This window comes from Strix uralensis, chromosome Z, assembly GCF_047716275.1.
Source record: "Strix uralensis isolate ZFMK-TIS-50842 chromosome Z, bStrUra1, whole genome shotgun sequence".
Classification (NCBI taxonomy): Eukaryota; Metazoa; Chordata; class Aves; order Strigiformes; family Strigidae; genus Strix; species Strix uralensis.
The window spans coordinates 31,341,846-31,358,862 of record NC_134012.1 but is presented as its reverse complement, the minus strand read 5'-3'; the positions used below and the strand labels follow the sequence as shown (position 1 = coordinate 31,358,862).

General features: G+C 38.9%; 1 protein-coding gene across 14 annotated transcripts in view; it reads right to left on the bottom strand.

Moving 5' to 3' along the window:
• The window catches only part of KDM4C (lysine demethylase 4C), a 275,507-nt gene that overhangs the window by 48,992 nt on the left and 209,498 nt on the right, over positions 1-17,017 (bottom strand). The window contains exon 18 of one of the 14 annotated variants that reach the window (XM_074857265.1): positions 10,819-10,913. The exons of the other annotated variants lie outside the window; for them this stretch is intronic. Within the exon in view, the coding sequence (XP_074713366.1) occupies positions 10,902-10,913 (12 nt within the window). The 3' untranslated portion in view covers positions 10,819-10,901. Of the gene's footprint in view, positions 1-10,818; positions 10,914-17,017 lie in introns of those variants that run through there. 14 annotated transcript variants of the gene reach the window in all.

The window sequence follows — 17,017 nt, the reverse complement described above, 5'->3', positions numbered from 1 at the left end:
TAGCGTCCCTCCCCACCTTTCCCATAGGCCCCCTTTCAGTACTGGGAGGCCGCTATAAGGTCTCCCCGGAGCCTTCTCTTCTCCAGGCTGAGCAACGCCAACTCTCTCAGCCTGTCCTCATAAGAGAGGTCTCCAGCCCCTGATTACCTTCATGGCCTCCTCTGGACCCACTCAAGCAGGTCCATGTTCACCTTTCATTTACAACCTCATTACAAGTAGCAGCTTCAATGGTGAGGAGGTCACATTAGTAAATCAACTTTAAAACAGCTGGGTATTAACCTTCTACAGAACTATTTCTAGCAGCACAAAGGAAAGGAGCTGAAAAAGGGAAAGAACACAGAATCTTTGTTATATTTAGGATTCAAAGTATGTTTTATTGCTTTCACTGCTTCACTCAGAAATACTAATTTTTTTTACTTCAGACAGGCTAAGAACATAAACAGTTAAAAAGGAAAAGGAAAACTGTTTTCTCCTAAAGTGAAATTTTTACAAATTTTATTCTGTTCATCTTCATTCATTCTTTGAAATATTAATCCTATTCTTCTTGATGCAAATGCTCAGTAAAAGTGGAAACTCTTGTCAATTCCCTCTACATCCTTTTGCCCCGAAGATACTGTATATAAAGCACTGTGTGATCTAGAGCTGAAAACGAATCACAACTAAGTGGTGATGAATTTAGCTATCAGCAATCAGAGAAACATCTGGTTTGAACAAAATCACTGAAAATTTTTGTGGATTCTGGGATCACGGTGATGTGTTGCACAAAACCATTCGAGACTTCTTGGAAACTTCTACTACCACAGCCATCACATTTCCACTGCCAGAAATCATGACTCTATATGAACTAGCAAGTGCTCGTCTATGAGACTTTGTGAGACTAGTCTGTTTCAGTTTGATCAGCTTCATTTTGTTGTGCTGAAAACGGACAAAAGAAATGGATGCATTCTCGTAAGCTATTTTTATATATTTACTACAGTACACTTTGCACACTGAAGTGATGGAGTTTACGAAGTGGTTTGCAAATGAGTTCCAGAAACTCATTAGCTTCTTCCATTTTCACAGAATCATCTAGGTTGGAAAAGACCTTGAAGATCATCTAGTCCAACCGTTAACCTAACACTGACAGTTCCCAACTACACCATATCCCTCAGCGCTATGTCGACCCTACTCTTAAACCCCTCCAGGGACGGGGACTCCACCACCTCCCTAGGCAGCCCATTCCAACGCCTAACAACCCCTTCTGGAAAGAAATGCTTCCTAATATCCAGTCTACACCTTCCCTGGCGCAACTTGAGGCCATTACCTCTTGTTCTATTGCTTGTTACTTGGTTAAAGAGGCTCATCCCCAGCTCTCTGCAACCTCCTTTCAGGTAGTTGTAGAGGGCAATGAGGTCTCCCCTCAGCCTCCTCTTCTCCAGACTAAACAACCCCAGTTCCCTCAGCCGCTCCTCGTACGACATGTGCTCCAGACCCTTCACCAGCTTCGTTGCCCTTCTCTGGACACGCTCGAGTAATTCAATGTCCTTTTTGTAGTGAGGGACCCAAAACTGAACACAGTAATCGAGGTGTGGCCTCACCAGTGCCGAGTACAGGGGTAAGATCACTTCCCTGTCCCTGCTGGCCACGCTATTGCTGATACATTTTGTTTAACATACTTTTGAAAGAACACATTTAAGGTCACGATGCTTGCTGTGATCATTTCCAGCTATGTTCCTTGGCTAATTTTTATCTGTAATCTACTGTTTTCATTAACTGAGATCATCTCAACCTGAATCTGTTTCACTTAATCTATGAGCACTGACCTAACACCTTTTAACCTTGAGACGACCTTTGCTTTCCTTGAAGATTCGTCTCTTGACCATTACTTTTCCATCAACTATCAACAACAATGTAAGGAAAATTAGTAATCATCTTTTCAATTAAAGATCTCTGTAATTTGTCAGAGACAAGAAAAACTTCACAAGTATGGGTTGAAGAAAAAGTGAAGACCTAAGTAAAGTGTATCTAGGAACTTTTTAATTCAAAATATGTGATATTTCTCAATGCTACATGATCATATTTTTAAATAAGCAACATGGTCCTCTCATTTGTCAATACAAAGTATTATGAATATGACTGCATATGTGCAGTGATCTCTTATCTACCTTTTATGTAAAAGTTAACAGTTTGAGCAACTTCTTTGTCCTTAGCTGCATTTTTCATAACTGTCTATTCTTTCCTTCAGATATGCTCCCTAAAGATGTTAGGATGCATAATAGAATGCATAAAATATAATTTTTTGAACCTGTGTACTCAATGACTACCATCAAAGACTACTAAAGTAGTTGTAAATATCCTATCAAGTATTCTCATTTAAACTGGTATATCATATGGTAACCAAAGCAAGTAATAAAAGACTGTTTGGTACAAGAAACAGTCGGTAGTTAGGGTATGGGTAGTTAGAAAATATTCTGTATGTATTTCTATATATAGAAAATACATGTATGCTCTGGTTTTGTTTATGCAAAGTTCAGTATAATTTAATAAAATCTGTTCTCAGTCTGTTCTCAGTGTTTAGGTAATTTCTATGCATGGTCAAGTTAGTTCATAAGTCTAATCGTCTTCCCATGCTGTGTGGATTTTGCAGTATTAACTACCAGCAGACCAATGACAGAGACACAAAAGGTGTAATAAAGAGATTATTGTGGTTCCTATTAGCAAAAAGAAGCCAGTCTGTGTTTCAGTGCTCTCACTAAAGCCATTTAAATTTAAATACTGTAGAAATGTCATGTTTAGAATAAATATGGTTCATCATGCATTGGCTGGGCATTATTTCTATTCCTTGCTGTATGCTGGAGACAAAAGATACTGCTATTACATGATTAGGTATAATTCTTCCACATTAATTTTTGCTGATTTTTCAATTCAGCAAACATGAGGAAAACCTAATATGTAGCAAATACATCCAGTACAACTATATATAATATTTATAGCAGAAATTAAGACAGAAGGCTTTCTCACTACAAAAAACAGAAGTAATCAACACAGTTGATTTTAAATACATTTTGAGGTGCTTATCCTCTTATTTTTCCAAGCTGCAGGAGAAAGGAAATGCACTGAATTACCACTAAGTTTTAACTCAGTATGAAGAAACTCTTCATACTTAGTTTAGCACTCATGCACATTTACTGCAGTGGAATCAATGTAGTCACTTGGTAGGAGAAAAGTGTTTGTTCAAGAAAAGATGTATGTTTTACCAAATACTTTTGAAAGATATAGTAGGCAGAAGAGAGGTCCCGAAATGCAACTTGGAGAGTTCTTAGTTGCCTACTAGCTCCATCTCAGGCAAAGTACAAAGCACAGGTACCCTGTCTGGTTATTACAATAAGCAACAAAGCAGCAGATGCCTTTTAGCAATCTGGCAAGTGTTCAAGCAGGCATGTGAACTGTTGAGTCTTGAAACATGACTTCATGTATCTGCATTGCCACCTGTATTTTCCAATATGAGTTTTTCAAGGAATTAAACCAACACATCTGAAAGCTGACTCAGGACACTTGAGTTTGGCACAACACAAAGATCTTTATCAGGGCAGAGTGTCAACGACAATATATATATTATTTCACTGCTAAGATCTCATGAGGTTTGTTTTGCTCATACTGACACTGCCTTTGCACTAATAACTTATTAGTTTGTAAGGCAAATTATTCCAACCATCATGTAATCAGCATGTACAATCTGAAACACTTATTTTGCAAGTGTTTGCTTTCAATCACATAGCAGGATAAAAGATTTTTAAAAGAATATTTACATACAAGCTTGTTTGAAGTGTGGAGATTCAAACAAGAGCAACCATAGTTATTACTTTCAAGTGATTGTCAATATGCAGAAACAACAGCATGATAAACTATGATTAATATGACAATGAGTATGGCAAAGAATAACCTTAACTGTGCTTTAAGCTAGGACAAAGCAAAAGATACTGAAAGACAAGATCAAAATTATCATATAAAAATGGATAACTACACCATATTCCTTACAGATGCTTGTAATCAGCAGTACAGACCCCAGAGGTCTTCGGGAAGACCTCCAAGGTAAAAATTCAGTTTTCAGGTCCCTACAGAGATGTGAATTGAAACAAAAAGAATCTCTACATTTTAATCAGTAACTGAAGAGAATGTGAAGAGCCACCTACTCATATCACCAAATGTTTGTTAATTAGAGAATCTGAAAATGCACACTCACCTACTTTCTACCTATCTGTTTTTATCTGCAATATTTCCACATTCTCTGCAAGTCTAAAGCAGGACCCCAGGTGTCCATCTTTAACGCAGTGAGCCAGTGCATCTGCTCAAATGCATAATGCTATTTTCTGCCACAGTGAATTTCTAGCAAAACAGCTTTTTGTGAAAACAGAATGCTTTGAACAGAACATTGAAATAAAAGGAACCTGCTGCTTTTGCTTTAGCAAGACAGAGTATTTTAAGTAACTACTATGTATTTTCATATGTCACTCTTAATTTGTTGTCTTCATTAATGAATGCAAATTTCATAGCCATTTTTTTCCCTATTAGAAAAATATTTTCAAACTTTGACTAATGAAATATCCCTGTAAATCTCCACTGAAAATAAAAAAAGATAATAAAGAAGTTTCTACATTGGGTAAAACAGTCAGTTTTTGTAGATACATATTCTGTAAATTTTCTATTCCATGGAGAGCAAGTGACTGATTGATAGATATAGTTTACTCAGACAGAATGCAGTATCATAGAAATGAATTAATATAACTGTATTTTAAAAGGATGGTATAGCTATTTCTGAGGGGAAAAAAACCACATGACAACTCACCCTAGACCCTATTTTCCCAATGATTTAGTACATGGGCCTGGACTGAGAATGTCACAAGTCCTCTTATAGTACATGTTCATGCAGGTCCTTCCAAAACAAAGGAGTAAGGGAGGAATTGCACATTCAATTTTGTTCCAGAAGATAAGCAGCTGCAGAGCACACCTGGACACTGAGTTTGGAAGGATGCACCTATTCTCAGGTTTAGACACAATCTGTGACAATTCAATGCTCATTTTATTTATAGAAGCTTAAACACAAATTTTCCCAGTAATCAGAATTATTTTTATAATATAAAATGAAATCTAAAAATTAGCTTTTGATCTTGTAAACAATTTAAAAAGGCAGGTGTGCAGCTATGCACCTAAGAAACTTTTAATGTTCATTAACAGCTAAGTAAATAGGTAAGGCCTGCAGTGTTTTATCTTGGGACAACCTACTACTTGGTATGTTTTTCTGTACCATGTGGTATAATCCTTTAGAAAAATGTCTGTTTCAGGTTCAGCCACGCTCTTTTTTACATATCTAAGAATAGGAAAAAAATTCACAACACCCAAGTCAGTGTCATTAATTGTCCCTAAAGATGTTTAGAACTTTGCAAAATCTTTCCATTCATTAGAAAGAAATGAAGCTTGTGTTGGCTTTTACTACACCTACACAGTCACATGTTAAGTGCTGTTATTGTTAGTTGAGCTTTAGCTATCTGGGACATAGCTAACAGGGACACATATTTCTACTTTTGTTCTAGAAGGATTTCTGTCTCTATAGTGTGTTTAGGAGTACAAGACTGCTAGTTATGGAATACGAATTTGTACTGTTCCTTAGCCCAGAAATCAAGACAATTCCTCCATAGTCCTCTTAGGAGGATATAGAACAATGAAAGAACACACCATTTATTTGTGATGAACACTACCTGTTATTATTTCCATCTAACACAATTAACACCTTAAGCAATTATGAGTAGCAATCTAGAAAACCTTCAGTTGTGCTTTGCAAAGATAAGGAAGTATCTTAGCATTCAGTGGCAACCAACAAGTTCACCCACATATATAATAGCTACATATTCATACAGGTACAAATAATGAGATACGTCAATTCGGGGGTCGGTGCTTAGAAGAGAAAGAGGCTTTTTTCTTTTCAGGACTGCTCAGACAGATTATCAATAAAGGGAAAATATTAAATTACTCCTACCTGTCGATCTGGTGTTGCATTTAGTTTGGCCAGTCAAAAACAGGAAAGGTGGTCTGACTTAGGTAGGGAATAATTTTCCCACCCTGCCTTGAAAGAGTCAGTTTGTAAGTTGCATTTGAGGGCTGTATATGGTTCGACTCTGCTAGAGTTAGGGCGCTTCCTCCAAACAGCACGCATACCAGCAAGTAGGCACACAGCAGAACAAGGTAAGTTAAAAGTTAACACTTACTCAGGTTCACTACCTGAGGAGGAAAGGGAAAGGGCCAAGAAACTGCCTCTCACCAAAAGAACAGATAAGTCAGCACAGGTTGGTCCAGGACACTAGACAGAAAAGGACAGGATTGGGTCCTCAGAGGAGCAACTGTGCTACAGCCAGCATGCCACCAAAGAGGAGACACCGGGGTGAGAACACTCTAGCTCCTACAGTGAAGGGATCTTCAAGCATTTATGCTACAGGGAGGCTAGTTCTCAGTTTTACAATGTTTCCTGCAGATTAGGCCTGCAAATTCTGGATACGTCCCTGCAGTAATATCTGCAAAAACTTACTTCCCTAGCTTTCTTATAAAGGTAGGGCTCAGTCCTCTGCTTCTGCTGTTATTAGATACTAGTATAACACCCAGCCCAGGGAAGGGAGATTTGCTTTCAAGGATGCAGCTAGATACTGTTACAGAAAAGTCCACAAAAAACTTGGGGCAGATAGGTCTGAGAATGAGGCGATTGGACCCTACTTATAATCCTAAATAGATGCCAACACCCAAGTCCTAAATTATAGATTGCTTTGGTTGGGTTATTGGCTTGAACCCAAACAGATTTAATATGCATTCTTCTATTTTAGAGACAGCTACTTCAGCTTCAATTTCAGGGTTAGAGCTAGGATACTCCTATTCTAGTCAACCCTGAGAGACTAGAGGTCTTATTTCCCACCCTATGACAAGCTATTCCAGCACAGCCCCCTTCCTGCTTCCACACTAATTCCTCCCCTTCTCTTCTTCTTCCCTCCAAAAGATTAAAGAGAAGATATACTTACTGTAAATTATAATTTGCAAGAGGCATTAAGTATTAGACACAACATAAGGTCATATTGACATAACAGATCTCTGGTATAATGAAAATTACTCCCCTATTTGAATGTGCTACAGTTTGCGAAGCAGTGTTATTCAATATTGGCTCTTTGTTGATTTGAAGTCTACGCTACTGACTTGCAATGTGAATTTGAGGAAAGCGGATTTGTGCCATTGTGTCCCCCTGTAACTTAAGTTTATTTTTCATGTTTGGATGGCCAGATACTAGCAAAGCTGTTCCTAAGAAGTCATGCAATAGGTTTAAACAGAGGATCTTTCTGCTTTATCGTTATAATTATAAAATATATGAAATATATTTAACTGACATAGACATACAATTCTTAGAGACATCCAATGGTATTTTTTCACAGTCCTGCCTTTAAAAACAGTATCTTAATTCCATTATAAAATCATACTAATGTAGTACCTCATAGGACATGAAATCCATGTGGCCTAAGAGATCTCAAATTTATTACATAAGGTAGTGTTAATTACTAGTGATTTTGATTTCATGCCCAGGTCTCTAATTAACACACTGTAACAGAGCTAAAAGAGAGCTATATTTTCAATAACAATGTGATAATGAACAAAAGCAAAATTTATCCATCAATATTTATAATCTTTTTAAAGGATGACTGTATTTGATGGCTTGAAAAACCAATCTACCTTTCCAGTTTCTTATTAGAAGTATGAAATTCAAAAGCTTCTTAAAATACAGGATTCCACTATGGACAGTTTTGAAAAAAAGCTCAATGGCAACTGTTAGGAACAACAGCACAATAAAAATTCAGTAAGTGTGTGAATGGAATATAAATCACATATAAAGGGATTCATGATCTCTGAAGTGCTAAATGCTATTGTTTCAAAGACCAGGGCTCCTACAAATTTTAGATAGTACATTTGTACTATCTGCATAAAGAAATAGGGACTGGCAACTCTGAAAGAGAAGAGACAAGAAGATATGAGACCGCAGGTAGAATAAATGCAATATAGGGTGAATGTAAGACATCAACAAATAAAAAAACAGAAGGAAAAAAAAGCAAGAAAACAAAAAGCTGCCATGGATAAAACACAGAACATATCAATACTGGTGCTAGCGAAAATAATTTAAAAAAAACCACTGAAATTGAGTAACTGAAATTCAATATTGAATGCATTCATCTTTAAAATGCTAGAAAAACACGGACAGGCAACATTTAGAAGTGATCATTACGCTCTATATTCAGGAATTGACCAGCAACTTGTACACTCCATGATTCAACTGTCAGTGTCTCCATTATGGGACACAGGTCACTGTAACTTGGTTCTGCATGAGTTTTCTGGCTCTATGGCATGAAGTTTCCTGCTGCCCTTGTGTTATTTCATCTGGAGTCCTTGTTTGTGCTGTAATACCGAAAGTATAAGAAATTCATAAAAGTTTAAATGAGTAATTGTCCTTTATGCCTTCTCCCTCAGAACATGGCAGCCAAGTCTTTCATAGAGAACATCTAGACTCTATTCTTCAATACCTGGAATTCCTAATGATGGGCTAATGCTAGTGCACATCCTGGTTTTAAAACTCTGTAGCGGAAATATGGTTCTGACAAAGGTCTTTTAGCAATATGCTTACTTCACATCCACCTAGCTTTTAGGCATTTTGAGCTTCCAGGGTGTGCATGTCTGGTATGCTCATCATGAAGAGGCCTGCAAGCTAAGAATCTGATTTCGCTTGAGACCAAAATTTTAAAAGATTATTTCTAACTGAAGCAAAACCAAACTGATAGTAAAAAAATTTTTCCTTCAAAATAACTTTTCCAGAATAATTTTGGTAATGCTCACAGGGTGGAATGTTGCAAAATATATTTTGTGTAACATTTTGAAGGTGAATGCTATGTGAATACTGTCAGTATTTTCAGTAACACCAATATTGATATCTGTTCTGTGTTTTACCCGTGGTATATTCTTTCTTTCTTATTTGGCAATATTTTTTTCCTGCTTATTCTCCTTCTATTTTGTGGTTTACTTTACAAATATAAACAACTAACAATTATGTAAAAATGATAGCACTGTACAAATAATGAAATTCCACAGACTGCACTGTAATACTGAAGTGTGAAATGCAGTTCTGTGACCATTACTAAAAAGCTGGTCCATTGCAGGAAAAATAGTCCACATAAAACAATGTTTTATTTGAAAAAAAAAAAAAAAAAAGAACAAGCAGCAAATCTTATTTTTCTTAGTAAGTCAAAAATATTTTTTAAAAATGGAATAAAGAACAGTTTGCAACGTTATCACCTGAGTTTCAAGAGAGTCAGAAGTCAGCAGCCCCAGCTGTACAGAATTCAATTAAGCCTTTTGTCCTCATATGCTAATTGAAGCTGCATGACATGATAATTCTCTTGGGGAACCATGAACAAAAGTTATCTACAGCAATTACAATACTTTTTCCTCAGAATTCAGCAAGATAGGTTGCACAGAATGTTGAAGACAAAAACTTATTCTGCATTATTTATGCAGACTGTATATTCAATTCCATGGCAAAACCAAGAAAGCTGAGGGATGCTCAAATTCATGATTTCACAAAATGGAAAGAAGAAGCACAAATGTGGCAAGAACATTGAACATTTTAGCATCATCATACAGATGTTCAAAAAACAGAGAACTGTTTTAGAATAATTCTGCAACAATTCTTGTAAAGCCAAGAGAGCTATACCACACATCACATTCTGTTTCCTGGTTGGCTGTGTGAGACTGTCAGGTTTGCATTTGTGAGAATTCCAGCTGTATCCAGTACTGATTTATATCATTAAGGACAGTTTATTCTTCTAGACCCAAGGCATGCAATTCCTAAGAACCATTGTCTTAATTCCCAGCAAAGGCAACGCAGCTATTATTCTACCAAACTATACTTATTAAGTATCATCAAGGTTTTGAAGATATCTCCAAGTTGCACAGACATCTCAAACACAGAGAACTGCATACTTCTCCTGTGACAATAACAGTCTGTACCATAACTGTCCTTTAGATATCAGAGGAGATATTTTGTTGGAGTAATTGGCTGAACATGACTGCTGCTTGGCATCACAGTTTACTTCACTGCATATTTCAGTTTCAAATTTGGACTTGAAGTCCTTTTTTTTTTAGCGCTGTTTTGAATAAATGCTGTCTTCGGTGGGTCAGATGATTATAGTGAAGCAGTAAGAGGCAATAGGAGATGAACTGTAAAGAAATATAGTCAATGCTGAGGAACTGATGTCCATGCACCTTTTATGGGGCTCTTCTTCAGACCAGCTTGACTATCTCTGTATTTTTTTACTGTTTTGTTACTAAGCGTTTTATGTTACACATTGAAGGTTCTCCCTTATTTTTCCATGGGAGGAATTTTAAGGATTCCAAGAACCTTACAAATCTGGGAAAATTTTTACTGTGAAAAACTGAAATATTTGAAAACAGCAATCTCCATTTATTACAATAATAATCACAATTTATGCATAGATGGATATATATGAACTAATGAACTGTAATAACACTTTATCTTTAGCTTTGTATTCAGTCTCAAGATACAAAACAGCATAATGATACCAGCTTTCAAAAGAGTGAAAGAATTGTAAGAAAAAAGAGTGACAGTAAGCATGTAGGCAATCCAGGAATCTGATCTTCCAATTTCAAAACACATACCTAAACAATCAAATTGCTGCTGAATTTATGTTTTGAAAATTACCTTCCAACAAAATGTGCATGGTAGTTTACTGCTGCCTTAAATAATTCATGTTAGCTACAGGAAGTACGTTGTCGCAGTGTGGTGGGTTGATTTTGGCCAGCTGCCAGATGCCTATCCAGCCCCTCTTTCATCCCAACTCCTTAATAGATAGTAAAGAAAATAAGATGGAAAAGCTTGTGGGTCAAGGTAAAGACAGGGAAATCATTCACCAATTACCACCATGGGCAAAACAGACTTTGCTTAGGGAAAACAAATTTCATTTATTGTCAATTAAAAATAGAGTAGGATGGTGACAAAGACAAAACTAAAAACACCTCCCACCCATGTCTCTTCTGCCCAGGCTCAACTTCACTCCTTCATTGCTGAGTCCACTACCTCCTCTCGCCCACCAAGCAGTGCAAGGGGATAGGGAACTGGGATGTTGAAGTCAACCCATAACAGCTCCTCTCTGCCGCTCCTTCCTTCTCACACTTTTCCCCTGCTCCAGCATGGGTTGTCTCCCACGGGAAATCTTTCATGAACTGCTCCCGTGATGATTGTCCTCTCCATGGGCTTCAGTAAAAGCCTGCCTCTTTTCCTTTCTCTTCAAAAAGAGACTGCTCCAGCATGTGTCCCCTATAGGCTGCAGTTCCTGCCAGAAAACCTGTTTCACTGTGAGCTCCTCTCCACAGGCAACAGTTCCCTGCAGGAGCTGGCTCTGGTGCCTGGAGCACCTCCTCTTCCTCCTCCTTCTCCGACCTTGGTGTCTGCAGTGTTGTTTCTCACACACTATGTTTTTTCCCTCTCCTCTCTCTCACAGCTGCTGTGCATTGTTTTTTCCCCTTTCCCAAATCTGTTTTCTCAGAGGCACCACCAACCTGGCTGATGGGCACAGCTGTGTCCTGTGGTGGGTCCAGTGGAACCAGATGGACCCAGCTGCGTCCCACACAGGACAGCCCCTGGCCTCTTCTGAGTCCCCCTGCAGCCCCCTCACTACCAAAATCTTGACACCTACACCCAATACATGTAGTCATGATGGTCTAAGGATATAAGCGACATTTGAGAATCTTTAAAAAAACCTTTTTTCTTTAATAGAGCAACATGTGTACTGAATTTTTAATAGTGTACTTTAAATATAATATTGTATTAACACTGTATCACAGTGTTAGCTGAACTAAAAAGGTGAATTACAGCCTTTCAGTGTTTTTACTGATAATTTTTAGTAATTTTATTTTCACTGCCAAATCAAAAAACTGATATTGAAATAAACAAAATATGTCACTTGTGGTTCAATTTCCAGTCCTTCTTTTTTTCTTTTTTTTTTTTTAATCACTGGCTTGAAATATTTCATTTATAATATGAACTTAACTAAACTTGTCTCTTAGAAGACTACTAGATACTCAGTTTTAATCTCAGTATACATTACACCTTTAATTTGCTGAATTGCAAGTACAGATGATACCTCCTATAAGGCTACTGTTGCTGTAAAGAAGCAATGTGCTATATATTCTTCAGTCCCAAATGAGCATGAATTAATACAGTTTCATAGAGAACAAGCATTTTCATAGATTCTTCAGAAAAGCAACATAAATGAGTATTTTTAAAGATTTTATACTTGCTTTTACTAAGTATAAGGTCTCTCCAGAAGATATTTCACAAAAAGGAGGGTAAAACTCTTTTGCCCCACCATATGTAACAAAACTACCACTGGGACTTTTCAGATGAGATACAACTGCAAATGCGTTGTCTTGATTTAAGAAAAAAATAATAACGGCAGACTCATTATATTTCAGAACACTTAGAGGTTTTGGCATTAAATATGGGTCAAAAATCACAAAACATATCAACAAGTGACACTCATTAAAATAAATCACACAAAACGGCACTTCTAAGATAACACGTTGTGACAGTACTACTGCTTTCATAAATAAAGAATGAAAATTAAACTTTCATAGTAAAATATTTCACTAGGCTAGACCGCAAAGTTTGACATGGTCAATTCATCACTGCAGAAATCAGACAAAGCTCAGTCTGCTGTAGTCAGGAAGCTCATTATTTCATTAAAATTGCACTGTATCTAGGACTCCCAACATCTCTTCTATTAAAAATAATCACCAAGAAGTTGAATAGTAATTGTCTACCTCCTACACTACAATTTGATCTCCCATTTAAATGAAGGCTGAAAAACAAAAAGTAGTCATTGTCACTAAAACTGCATTGGATTCACTGCATACAGAAAGCAGATGGATAGATTCAAAGAGTGGTTTGCAACTTGTTCAGTAATTCAGAGCGGTACAAACGCTCTAGAAAAACCTAAACAACATTTTGCAACAGATTTTTTTATAATCAAAACTAAAACTACTAGGAAGGGTCAGTTTTAATTAATGTTCTGAATTAAAAACAGGATGGAAAGCAACTTCCCAGGTTTTTGAGCCCAGTCCTTCATTCTGAGATGCAAGCAGCGTAACAGGATCGCTTTCACAAACAGTATGAGCTCTAGCATAACACCACTGGGCTGGTCAGCACACTTTATTCCCATTGGAAGACTGTTCAAGAACTTCATTAAATAGATGGGTAGAAATCTCCTCGTGTTTTAAAGTCTTAATTTACCTGCAGTCTACTTATATTGTAATAGTTTTATAGCATTGTTTTTATCATCAATTTAAAGTTTTTATATAGCTAGGGGCATAAATTTTCTTTTACTATTTGTAAATTTTTCTCTGTCTTGAAAAGTCACACTGTCTACTGAAACATTGCCTCATTAAAAAAGTCAAAAAAGAAGGCTCAAAATTTAAATAAATAATTTCAAAATTACTAAGATACAGATTTTGATCTTGGTGATAGGAAATTAGTTCAAATTTTCAATTTATTCTTCAGCCAAGAATGTCAATTTCAGACAATGTTTTTTGAAATCTTGAAAGTATTTAGGAGTCAAAAAATTGCTTTCCACATTCTTTTAGTGACAATGCCTCTGAAATACTACATCAAATCCCACTAAAATAAAAATAGAATCATGGGAGAACAGAAGCATTAAAATATTTTTTTTTGTCCTGATCTACATAGTGTGTCCTGCATTCAATCCAGTCTATACTCCACCGCAGAGCTGAATCTGAGGTTTCCTCTTGGCTGGCTGAAGGCTTCCACAGAGATCAAACCAAATGGCACAGAGAGATTGAACAGCCTATGAAAGCAACACCAAGAGAACCAGCACAAGACTCAGACATTCTTATGGACTTTATGCCATTAGAAATTTGCCACAAATGAGCTGTTGTACAGTGTAATTTTGCTTCATCTAAGCCTAAAGCTCTAAGCTTGTATTGATAGCAGGGATTACCCCAACCCTGGTGCAGGACCTTGCACCTGGCCTTGTTGAACATCATGAGGTTCACATGGGCCCACTTCTCAACCTTGTCCAGGTCCCTCTGAATGGCATTCGTCCCTCAGGTGTGTCAAACACATCATTCATCCACAAACTTGCTGAGGGTGCACTCAATCCCACTATGTTGTTGATGAAGATATTAAACAGTGCTGGTCCCAATACGGAACCCTGAGGGACACAGCTCGTCACTGATCTCCACGTGGATATTGAGGCATTCATCACTACCCTCTGGATGTGACCATCTAGCCAATTCTTTCTCCACCAAATAGTCCATCCATCAAATCCATCTCTCTCCAACTTAGAGAGAAGGGACTGTGTCAAAGGCCTGACAGAAGTCCAGATAGATGACATCACTAGCTCTTCACCTGTCCACTGATGTCACTCCATCATATAAGGCCACTAGGTAGGCCAGGCAAGACTTACCCTTTGGGAAGCCATGCTGGCTGTCTTGAATCACCTCCACATCCTCCAGGAGGATCTGTTCCATGACCTTCCCAGGCACAGAGGTGAGGTTGACAGGTTAGTAGTTCCCAGAGTCCTCCTTTTTACCCTTTTTAAAAATGGGTGCAATGTTTCCCTTTTTCCAGTCACCAGGGACTTCACCTGACTGCCATGACTCTTCAAGTATCATGGAGAGTGGCTTGGCAACTACATCAGCCAATTCCTTCAAGATTTCGGGATGTATCTCATCAGGTCCCATAGACTTATATACATTCAGGTTCCTCAGGCGGTCTTGAACTTGATCTTCTCTTACAGTGGGAGGGATTTTGCTCCCCCAGTCCCTGCCTTGTGGTCCATCCACTTGAGAGGTGTGGAAAGAGAAATTGCCAGTGACGACTGAGGCAAAAATGTTGTCAAGTACCTCAGCCTTCTTGTCTGTTTTTACTAGATCACCAGTCTTCATCAGCAGGGTTACACTTTCTTTGACCTTCCTTTTGTGGCTGACGTGCCTATAGAAGCTCTTATTATTCTTTGAGTCCCTTGCCAAGTCCAGCTCCAGCTGCACCTTGGCCTTCCTGACTCCATCCTTACACAATCAGGCAACGTCCCTATACTCTTCCCAGTATACCTGGCCCTGTTTCCACTGCCTGTGCATTTCCTTCTTGCTCTTTAGTTTGACCAGCAGGTCTTGACTCAGCCACATCAATCTCTTGCCTTCCTTTCCTGATTTCTTACACCTGGGGATCAAGAGGTCTGGAGCTCTATGAAAAGCATCATTAAAGATCTGCCAGCTCTGCTGTGCTCCCTTGTCCTGAGGGCAGTTTTCCAGGGGGTCTTATTGACTAACTCCTTGAACAGCTGGAAGCTTGCTTTACTAAAATTCAGGGTCCTACTTTTACCCTTTGCCTGATCCATACCCCTCAGGACTGCAAACTTCACCAGCACATGATCACTGCAGCCCAGGCTGCCTCCAATCTTGACATCTCTAATTAGCTGACCTGCATTGATAACCGACAGGTCCAGTAACACATCCCCTCTGGTAGGGCTGTCTATTACCTGGCTTAAGAAGTTATCCTTGATGCACTGCTGGATTTTCTGCAGCTCACTGTGCTACTTTTCCAGCACATATCGAGGTGGCTGAAGTGCCTCAGCAGCATGACAGCCTGCAAGCACGCTGACTCCTGTAGATGGTGTAAGAAGGCTTCATCAATAGGGTCTCCTTGATCAGGCAGCCTGTAGTAAACACTGACCACAAGGTTCCCTCTGTTGGCTCAGTCTTACCTATAAGCTTTCAACCTGCTTGTGGCTATTCTTCAGACAGCTCTTCAAAATTGATCGATTTCTTGACACAGAGGGCAACCTCTCCACCCCTCCCTCCTCATCTGTCCCTCCTGAACAGCCAGTAGCCATCGACAGCTGCACTCCAGTAATGGGATTTGTCCAATGAAATTTCAGTAATGGCAACTAGGTCATAGCTTTCTAGCAGCACTGTGGCTTCCAACTCTTCCTGTTTGTTGCCCATGCTGCATGCATCGGTGTAGATGCACTTCAGCTGGGCTGCTGGCTGTGTCACTTTTTTAGAGGAACAAACCTTAATCCCTTTGAGGTATTTCACTGGTGTTGCCCCATTGGCTTCTATTACCTCAGGAGCCCCTGGCTCATCTCCATAAGTCTTCAAGCGTGCTCCAGTGTATCCATCAAGTCTCAGAGCAACAGGCTGAGGGCCCTCAGTAGCACCCCGTCCCTCAAACCCTGGCATGTCATCCCATGGCTTGTCATGGGTGAGCCTGATATTATCCCCCTCCCCCTTCAAGTCTAATTTAAAGCTCCATCAACCAGTCCCGATAGTTCATGAGCAAAGACCCTCTTTCGCCTTTGAAAAACGTGAATCCCATCTGATGCCAGCAGGCCTGGTGCCATGTAAACCATCCCATTACCAAAAAAAACCCCAAATTCTGGCAGTGACAGCAGCCCCGGAACCATGTATTAGATCGGGTCTGTTTCTTACAGCATCACCTCCCACAACTGGAAGGATAGAGGAAAACATTACCTGTGCTCCAGATCCCTTACCAACCATCCCAAGGCTCTGAAGTCTCTTTTGATTGCCCTTGGACTATGCGTTGCAGCTTCATCACCACGCAAATGGAAGAGCAATAATGGGTAATAGTCCAAGAGCCATACCAGACTAGGAAGTTTCCTAGTGATTTCCTTAACCTGGGCCCCAGGGAGACAACAGTTTTCCCTAAAAGGAAGGTCTGTCCACCATATTGGACCCTCTGTTCCCCTCAGAAGGGAATCACCTGCAACTATAACCTGTCTTCTCTTCCTCATGGAGGTGGTCTTGATACAGGTCTTCCTTTTCTGACCTTGGCAACACCTCTGGTATAGATGGACCCACATCATCAACTGACTGACCTTTTACATCCAGAGCACAGAAGTACCTG